Below are 10,875 nucleotides of genomic sequence, written 5' to 3'. Positions count from 1 at the left end.
AAATATAAAAACAGCAAGGTAGCAAGTGGTAAAAGTGAGCGTAAACGGTATTGCAATGCTAGGAAACAAGGCATAGGGTTCATACTTTCACTAGTGCAAGTTCTCTCAACAATAATAACATAACTGGATCATATAACTATCCCTCAACATGCAACAAAGAGTCACTCCAAAGTCACTAATAGAGGATAACAAACAAAGAGATTATTGTAGGGTACGAAACCACCTCAAAGTTATCCTTTCTGATAGATCTATTCAAGAGTCCGTAGTAAAATAACACGAAGCTATTCTTTTCGTTCAATCTATCCTAGAGTTCGTACTAGAATAACACCTTAAGACACAAATCAACCAAAACCCTAATGTCACCTAGATACTCCAATGTCACCTCAAGTATCCGTGGGTATGATTATACGATATGCATCACACAATCTCAGATTCATCTATTCAACCAACACAAAGAACTTCAAAGAGTGCCCCAAAGTTTCTACCGGAGAGTCAAGACGAAAACGTGTGCCAACCCCTATGCATAAGTTCACGAGGTCACGGAACCCGCAAGTTGATCACCAAAACATACATCAAGTAGATCATGTGAATACCCCATTGTCACCACAGATAAGCACATGCAAGACATACATCAAGTGTTCTCAAATCCTTAAAGACTCAATCCGATAAGATAACTTCAAAGGGAAAACTCAATTCATCACAAGGAGATAGAGGGGGAGAAACATCATAAGATCCAACTATAATAGCAAAGCTCGCGATACATCAAGATCGTGCCGAATCAAGATCACGAGAGAGAGAGAGAGATCAAACACATAGCTACCGGTACATACCCTCAGCCCCGAGGGTGAACTACTCCCTCCTCTTCATGGAGAGCACTGGGATGATGAAGATGGTCTAGATTAGTTTTTGGTGGCTACAGAGGCTTGAGGCGGCGGAACTCCCGATCTAGGTTTCTTTCTGGAAGTTTGGGGTTATATAAGAGGTGTTGGAGTCGGTAACAAGTCAGGGGGGTCCCCGAGGCGGCCACGAGGTAGGGGGTGCGCCCAGGGGGGAGGGCGTGCCCCCACCCGCGTGGTGGCCTCGGGACTCTTCTGGCCCATCTCCGGTACTCCGTGGGCTTCTTCTGGTCCAAAAATGATCTCCGTGAAATTTTAGGTCAATTGGACTCCGTTTGGTTGTTCTTTTCTGCGATACTCAAAAACAAGAAAAAAACAGAAACTGGCACTGGGCTCTAGGTTAATAGGTTAGTCCCAAAAATCATATAAAATAGCATATAAATGCATATAAAACATCCAAGATGGATAATATAATAGCATGGAACAATAAAAAATTATAGATACGTTGGAGACATATCAGGCACCTCCGTGATCTGCACACGCTCAGCTCGGTGATGTCCCTCGAGCTCTAGATCCAGCTGAGGCCGAGGGAGAGTTTCGTCAACATGACGGCGTGTTGACGGTGATGATGAAGTTACCGACGTAGGGCTTCGCCTAAGCACTACGACAAATATGATCGAGGTGGAAATCTGTGGAGGGGCACACCGCACACGGCTAAGAGATCAACTTGTGTGTCTATGGGGTGCCCCCTCCCCCGTAGATAAAGGAGTGGAGGAGGGGAGGGCCGGCCTCCTATGGCGCGCCCCAAGGGGGGATTCCTACTCCTAGTAGGAGTAGGTTTTCCCCCTTCCCTAGTTGGAGTAGGAGAAGAAGGAAGAGGGAGAGAAGGAAAGGGGGGCCGGCCCCCCTCCCAGTTCGGATTGGGCTTGGGGGGCGCGTGCCTCCCACTTGGCCGCCTCCTCCTCTCTTCAACCATGGCCCATTAAGGCCCATTAACTCCCCGGGGGGTTCCGGTAACCCCCCGGTACTCCAGAAAATGACCGAACATATCTGAAACCTTTCTGGTGTCCAAACATAGCCTTTCAATATATCAATCTTTATGTCTTGACCAGTTCGAGACTGCTCGTCATGTCCATGATCACATTCGGGACTCCGAACTATCTTCGGTACATCAAATCACATAACTCATAATACATATCATCATCGAAAGTTAAGCGTGCGGACCCTACGGCTTCGAGAACTATGTAGACACGACCGAGACTCATCTCCAGTCAATAACCAATAGCGGAACCTAGATGCACATATTGGTTCCTACATATTCTACGAAGATCTTTATTGGTCAAACTGCATAACAACATACATTTGTTCCCTTTGTCATCGGTATGTTACTTGCCCGAGATTCGATCGTCCGTATCATCATACCTAGTTCAATCTCGTTACCGGCAAGTCTCTGTACTTGTTCTGTAATGCAACATCCCGCAACTAACTCATTATTCACATTACTTGCAAGCCTTATAGTGATGTGCATTACCGAGAGGGCCCAGAGATACCTCTTCGACAATCGGAGTGACTAATCCTAATCTCGATCTATGCCAACTCAACAAACACCATCGGAGACACCTATAGAGTATCTTTATAATCACCCAGTTACGTTGTGACATTTGATAGCACACTAAGTGTTCCTCCGGTATTTGGGAGTTGCATAATCTCATAGTCATAGGAACATGTATAAGTCATGGAGAAAGCAGTATCAATAAACTAAACGATCATAGTGCTAAGCTAATGGATGGGTCAAGTCAATCACATCATTCTCTAATGATGTGATCCCATTCATCAAATGACAACTCATGTGTATGGCTAGGAAACTTAACCATCTTTGATTAACGAGCTAGTCAAGTAGAGGCATACTAGTGACACTCTGTTTGTCTATTTATTCACACATGTACTAAGTTTCCATTTAATACAATTCTAGCATGAATAATAAACATTGATCATGATATAAGGAAATATAAATAACAACTTTATTATTGCCTCTAGGGCATATTTCCTTCAGTCTCCCACTTGCACTAGAGTCAATAATCTAGATTACATTGTAATGATTCTAACACCCATGGAGTCTTGGTGCTGATCATGTTTTGCTCGTGAGAGAGGCTTAGTCAACGGGTCTACAACATTCAGATCCGTATGTATCTTGCCAATCTCTATGTCTCCCTCCTTGACTTGATCGCGGATGGAATTGAAGCGTCTATTGATGTGCTTGGTTCTCTTGTGAAATCTGGATTCCTTTGCCAAGGCAATTGCACCAGTATTGTCACAAAAGATTTTCATTGGACCCGATGCACTAGATATGACACCTAGATCGGATATGAACTCCTTCATCCAGACTCCTTCATTTGCTGCTTCTGAAGCAGCTATGTATTCCGCTTCACACGTAGATCCCGCCACGACGCTTTGCTTAGAACTGCACCAACTGACAGCTCCACCATTCAATAAAAATACGTATCCAGTTTGTGACTTAGAGTCATCCGGATCAGTGTCAAAGCTTGCATCGACGTAACCGTTTACGACAAGCTCTTTGTCACCTCCATAAATGAGAAATATATCCTTAGTCCTTTTTAGGTATTTCAGGATATTCTTGACCGTTGTCCAGTGATCCACTCCTGGATCACTTTGGTACCTCCCTGCTAAACTAATAGCAAGGCACACATCAGGTGTGGTACACAACATTGCATACATGATAGAATCTATGGCTGAAGCATAGGGAATGACTTCCATTTTCTCTCTATCTTCTGCAATGGTCGGGCATTGAGTCTGACTCAACTTCACACCTTGTAACACAGGCAAGAACCCTTTCTTTGCTTGATCCATTTTGAACTTCTTCAAAACTTTATCAAGGTATGTGCTTTGTGAAAGTCCTATTAAGCGTCTTGATCTATCTCTATAGATCTTGATGCCCAATATATAAGCAGCTTCACCGAGGTCTTTCATTGAAAAATTCTTATTCAAGTATCCTTTTATGCTATTCAGAAATTCAGTATCATTTCCAATCAACAATATGTCATCCATATATAATATCAAAAATGCTACAGAGCTCCCACTCACTTTCTTGTAAATACAGGCTTCTCCAAAAGTCTGTATAAAACCATATGCTTTGATGATGCGTCTGTCAATGCATTAGCAAAATCTGATCAAGCAATCAACTCTAATATTTTGATGGTGGGTACAGTTGCACTTAAAATGCCATCACAAGATCCAGAGCCTGAAGAAATTAAGCCTAATTTTCATACGCCAAGCTACATATTTTTTGGTGATATTCTGGTCCGAGTCACGTGATGTTGTGTTTACATGCAGATGATCAGCTGGCCGGATGATTAATTAGTGGAGTCCTTAGTTTAGGAAATCAATCGGTGTTAGGTAAAGGATAAACATGATTAGATGTTTCCTTGGCATGATATACGGGGGAGTCCTAGCAGTTGTTGTGTTTGGTTTCGTAGCAAGAAAATCTCGTTTGTTTTGTTCAAGTCAAAGTCGAGTCGGTTGTGCCTGCGTGCACTATATATACCAGGACGGCACGTCGTGTAAAAGGGTCAAGTTTTGCTTTCGCGTGAGTTCAATAAAAGTCAGAAAACGTCCCATGTCGGGGGACACCAAATATCGTGTTTGCCTTTGCTGATCCGTGATGGATTTTGTCGCTGCTACGCGTGGAGTTGATTCATCTACTCGACGCCAGTTTTTGATATTACGGTCTTGTATCTTTGCTCGACCAGAATTTCTTGTTACTGCTTCTAGTACCGTGAAAGTTCGGGCCAACGAACGACTTGCATCTAGTCGAGTCTTTATCAAGTGGTATTCAGAGCTAAGGTTGTTCACGGTACTGTGTTGATTAAGATGTCAACCTCGGTCAACAAGGGTGATGAGGTTGCCGCTGATTCTGAGGAAATAGTACATCCAGTGTATGCGGATGATATTCCGCAAAATATTTGGGATGGTTTTGACCATACATGCAACTACATCAAGCAATGTCATGATGCGCTCGGCAAAAGGATAGATGTCCTGATCACTCGGTTTGATGGTTTGGCGGACATCATCAATATGCCGGCTATGAATTTTGCCCCACCACAGACTGCTCCAGCAGCTCCACTGCATTATGCACCACCTGCTCGTGACGGACATGCCGGCGTGCATGATCGTTGTTTGGCGGCACAACCTCATGCTGGAGATGATGGTCTCGATGACGGCGTTGACCAGGTGGGGTACGCACCACGACCACGACACTATGAGCCTCGTCCTGAAACTTCCGTTCGTGGCGGAGTGCATGACCGAGTTGGTCAAGCTGTGCGTGTGCCTTTGGATGATGGAATTGGGCGCATAAAAATTTCAATCCCTTCATTCTCCGGCAAGTGCGAACCAGAAGGCTATTTGGAGTGGGAGATGCGTGTTGATCAATTTTTTGATGCCCATCATTATAGCGAGGAGAAGAAAGTTCAACTTGCTGGAATTGAGTTCACCGGTTACGCGCTAATTTGGTGGAATCAAATTTGTCGTTCAAGACATCGGCCGACGACTTGGAGAGGTATGAAAGAATTCATGAGGTGACGTTTTGTTCCTGAGCATTATAAAAGAGATATGTACAACAAGTTGCAGCGGCTCTCTCAAGGTAATATGAGTGTTGATGAATATTACAAGGAGATGGAATTGCTTATGATACGTACACGGACAATGGAGGATCCGGAGGCGACTATGGCACGTTTCTTTAACGGGCTAAATATCGAGGTGCAGGATCGTGTTGAGATGGTGGTCTACTACAACATACAAGATCTTGTGCATCAAGCTGTGCGTGCGGAACAACAGATTAAGCGACGCCAAGTCAACATTGCTCCCAGTACCACTTTGAACACATGGCGACGCTCGCAGTATAAGAGTGAGGATGTCGATCCTAGCTCCAGGGCGACATCATCAAATCGCTCTCATGGTTCCGTGCAAAAGGATGGTTCAAAATCAGGACCGTCGATGGTTGATTCTAGTGCACAGTCGACCGAACGCACTAGTGACATAGAGTGTTTCAAGTGTGGAGGAAGGGGACATATGAAGCGTGAATGTCCTAATGAGAAAAGAGTGTTGCTCACGAGAGATGGCTATGCATCCGCTAGTGACGAAGAGGCAGTTTCTGACACTTCTGGTGAAAAATTTGAAGATGTTGAAAATGTGGTTGCGAGTTTTGAAGCTGCTGAATCATATCCGTCTTTGATGGTGCAACGGGTGCAAGAAGATCGCATTGAAGATAAGGGGCAGCGATGGAATATTTTTCAAACTCAATGCAAAATCAACAACACTAATTGCAAGATGATCATAGATGGAGGAAGCTACACCAACGTGGTTAGCAAGGAATTGGTGGATGCTTTAGCTTTGCCTACCTGGAAGCACCCACAACCCCACTGCGTCGAATGGTTATATCAGTCGGGGAAACTGAAAGTTACTCACAAGGTGCGTCTCAATTTTTCGGTTGGTGACTATATTGATACAGTGATTTGTGATGTATTGCCGATGGATGCATGTCACTTATTGTTGGGGAGACCGTGGCAATATGACTGTCATGCCACACATGAGGGACGGTCCAATACCTACTCTTTTTGGAAAGCCGGAAGACGACATGTTTTGCGATCTATGTTTACGGGAGAAATCATGGTGGACACAACTGCTTCACTGAAGAAGTCCATGAAATCTACCGCAAAACCGAGGACGGTTTTGTTTCAAGGAGGAGGGGATGATGCGTCCGTCAATGCATTAGCAAAATCTGATCAAGCAATCAACTCTAATATTTTGATGGTGGGTACAATTGCACTTAAAATGCCATCACAAGATCCAGAGCCTGAAGAAATTAAGCCTAATTTTCATACGCCAAGCTACATATTTTTTGGTGATATTCTGGTCCGAGTCACGTGATGTTGTGTTTACATGCAGATGATCAGCTGGCCGAATGATTAATTAGTGGAGTCCTTAGTTTAGGAAATCAATCGGTGTTAGGTAAAGGATAAACATGATTAGATGTTTCCTTGGCGTGATATACGGGGGAGTCCTAGTAGTAGTTGTGTTCGGTTTCGTAGCAAGAAAATCTCGTTTGTTTTGTTCAAGTCAAAGTCGAGTCGGTTGTGCTTGCGTGCACTATATATACCAGGACGGCACGTCGTGTAAAAGGGTCAAGTTTTGCTTTCGCGTGAGTTCAATAAAAGTCAGAAAACGTCCCATGTCGGGGGACACCAAATATCGTGTTTGCCTTTGCTGATCCGTGACGGATTTTGTCGCTGCTACGTGTGGAGTTGATTCGTCTACTCGACGCCAGTTTTTGATATTACGGTCTTGTATCTTTGCTCGACCGGAATTTCTTGTTACTACTTCTAGTACCGTGAAAGTTCGGGCCAACGAACGACTTGCATCTAGTCGAGTCTTTATCATTTGATCACACTATCAAAAGCATATATTCCAACTCCGATATGCTTGCACCAGTCCATAAATGGATCATTAGAGCTTACACACTTTGTTAGCACCTTTTGGATCGACAAAACCTTCTGGTTGCATCATATGCAACTCTTCTTTAAGATATCCATTAAGGAATGCAGTTTTGACATCCATTTGCCAAATTTCATAATCAAAAAATGTGGCAATTGCTAACATGATTCTGACGGACTTAAGCATCGCTATGGGTGAGAAGGTCTCATCGTAGTCAAGTCCTTGAACTTGTCGAAAACCTTTCGCAACAAGTCGAGCTTTGTAGAAAGTAACATTACCGTCAGCGTCAGTCTTCTTCTTGAAGATCCATTTATTCTCTATGGCTTTCCGATCATCGGACAAGTCAACCAAAGTCCACACTTTATTCTCATACATGGATCCCATCTCAGATTTCATGGCCTCAAGCCATTTTGTGGAATCTGGGCTCATCATCGCTTCCTCATAGTTCGTAGGTTCATCATGGTAAAGTAACATGTGAAGGAAATATGCCCTAGAGGCAATAATAAAGTTATTATTTATTTCCTTATATCATGATAAATGTTTATTATTCATGCTAGAATTGTATTAACCAGAAACATAATACATGTGTGAATACATAGACAAACAGTATGTCACTAGTATGCCTCTACTTGACTAGCTCGTTGAATCAAAGATGGTTAAGTTTCCTAGCCATAGACATGAGTTGTCATTTGATTAACGGGATCACATCATTAGAGAATGATGTGATTGACTTGACCCATTCCGTTAGCATAGCACTTGATCGTTTAGTTTGTTGCTATTACTTTCTTCATGACTTATACATGTTCCTATAACTATGAGATTATGCAACTCCCGTTTACCGGAGGAACACTTTGTGTGCTACCAAACATCACAACGTAACTGGGTGATTATAAAGATGCTCTACAGGTGTCTCCGAAGGTACTTGTTGGGTTGGCGTATTTCGAGATTAGGATTTGTCACTCCGATCGTTGGAGAGGTATCTCTGGGCCCACTCGGTAATGCACATCACTTAAGCCTTGCAAGCATTGCAACTAATGAGTTAGTTGCGGGATGATGTATTACGGAACGAGTAAAGAGACTTGCCGGTAACGAGATTGAACTAGCTATTGAGATACCGACGATCGAATCTTGGGCAAGTAACATACCGATGAAAAAGGGAACAACATATGTTGTTATGCGGTCTGACCGATAAAGATCTTCGTAGAATATGTGGGAGCCAATATGAGCATCCAAGTTCTGCTATTGGTTATTGACCGGAGACGTGTCTCGGTCATGTCTACATAGTTCTCGAACCCGTAGGGTCCGCACGCTTAAAGTTTCGATGACAGTTATATTATTAGTTTATGAGTTTTGATGTGCCGAAGGAGTTCGGAGTCCCAGATGAGATCGGGGACATGACGAGGAGTCTCGAAATGATCGAGACGTAAAGATCGATATATTGTACGACTATATTCGGACATCGGAAAGGTTCCGAGTGATTCGGGTATTTTTCGGAGTACCGGAGAGTTACAGGAATACGTATTGGGCCTTATTGGGCCATACGGGAAATAAGGAAAAGGGCCTCAAGGGTGGCCTCACCCCTCCCCTTGGTCTGGTCCGAATTGGACTAGGGAAGGGGGGCGCCCCCTTCCTTCCTTCTCCTTTTCCCTTCCTCTTTTCCTATTCCATATGGGAGGTGGAATCCTACTAGGACTAGGGAGTCCTAGTAGGACTCCACACTTGGGGCGCCCCCTCCTAGGGCCGGCCTCCTCCTCCCTTGCTCCTTTATATACAGGGGCAGGGGGGCACCCCAAAGATACAACAATTGATCGTTTGATCTCTTAGCCGTGTGCGGTGCCCCCCTCCACCATAATCCACCTCGGTCATATCGTAGCGGTGCTTAGGCGAAGCCCTGCGTCGATAGAACATCATTGTCGTCACCACGCCGCCGTGCTGACGAAACTCTCCCTCAACACTCGGCTGGATCGGAGTTCGAGGGACGTCATCGAGTTGAACGTGTGCAGAACTCGGAGGTGCCGTGCGTTCGGTACTTGATCGGTCGGATCATGAAGACGTACGACTACATCAACCGCGTTGTGCTAACGCTTCCGCTTTCGGTCTACGAGGGTACATAGACAACACTCTCCCCTCTCGTTGCTATGCATCACCATGATCTTGCGTGTGCGTAGGAATTTTTTCTGAAATTACTACGTTCCCCAACAGTGGCATCCGAGCCAGGTTTTATGCGTTGATGTAATATGCACGAGTAGAACACAAGTGAGTTGTGGGCGATATAAGTCATACTGCTTACCAGCATGTCACACTTTGGTTCGGCGGTATTGTTGGATGAAGTGGCCCAGACCGACATTATGCGTACGCTTACGCGAGACTGGTTCTACCGACGTGCTTTGCACACAGGTGGCTGGCGGGTGTCAGTTTCTCCAACTTTAGTTGAACCGAGTGTGGCTATGCCTGGTCCTTGCGAAGGTTAAAACAGCACCAACTTGACAAACTATCATTGTGGTTTTGATGCGTAGGTAAGAACGGTTCTTGCTCAGCCCGTAGCAGCCATGTAAAACTTGCAACAACAAAGTAGAGGACGTCTAACTTGTTTTTGCAGGGCATGTTGTGATGTGATATGGTCAAGACGTGATGAGATATAAGTTGTTGTATAAAATGATCATGTTTTGTTGAAGTTATCGGCAACTGGAAAAAGCCTTATGGTTATCTCTCTATTGCATAAGATGCAAGCGCCAAATAATCGCTTTACTTTATCGCTATGCGATAGCAATAGTTGCAAGAGCAATTGTTGGCGAGACAACCATGTGATGACACATTGATATAGATCAAGATGATGGAGATCATGGTGTCATGCCGGTGATGATGGAGATCATGACGATGCTTTGGAGATGGAGATCAAAGGGACAAGATGATGATGGCCATATCATGTCACATATTATGATTGCATGTGATGTTTATCTTTTATACATCTTATTTTGCTTAGTTCGGCGGTAGCTTTATAAGATAATCTCTCACTAAATTATCAAGGTATAAGTGTTTTCCCTGAGTATGCACCGTTGCGAAAGTTCTTCGTGCTGAGACACCATATGATGATCGGGTGTGATAGGCTCTACATTCAAATACAATGGGTGCAAAACAGTTGCACATGCGGAATACTCAGGTTAAACTTGACGAGCCTAGCATATAACAGATATGGCCTCGAAACACGGAGACCAAAAGGTCGAGCGTGAATCATATAGTAGATATGATCAACATAGTGATGTTCACCATTGAAACTACTTCATCTCACGTGATGATCGGACATGGTTTAGTTGATTTGGATCACGTGATCACTTAGAGGATTAGAGGGATGTCTATCTAAGTGGGAGTTCTTAAGTAATATGATTAATTGAACTTTAATTTATCATGAACTTAGTCCTGGTAGTATTAGCATATCTATGTTGTAGATCAATAGCTCGTGTTGTTGCTTCCCTATGCTTTATATATGTTCCTAGAGAAAACTAAGTTGAAAGATGTTAGTAGCAAAGATGCG

The 10,875-nt window shown here is 43.9% G+C and overlaps 1 protein-coding gene across 1 annotated transcript; it reads left to right on the top strand.

Moving 5' to 3' along the window:
- Positions 1-5,627: 5,627 nt before the first annotated feature.
- Positions 5,628-6,779, top strand: LOC147975140 (uncharacterized). Its single transcript, XM_087520292.1, has one exon. It carries the CDS (start codon positions 5,628-5,630, stop codon positions 6,777-6,779), a length of 1,152 nt encoding a protein of 383 aa, XP_087376418.1.
- Positions 6,780-10,875: the final 4,096 nt, after the last annotated feature.

The sequence above is a fragment of the Triticum urartu genome, chromosome 4A (genome assembly GCF_056163025.1).
Source record: "Triticum urartu cultivar PI428250 chromosome 4A, HENAU_Tu73, whole genome shotgun sequence".
NCBI lineage: Eukaryota > Viridiplantae > Streptophyta > Magnoliopsida > Poales > Poaceae > Triticum > Triticum urartu.
The sequence above is the reverse complement of the archived record's forward strand: the minus strand, read 5'-3'. Positions and strand labels throughout refer to the sequence as shown.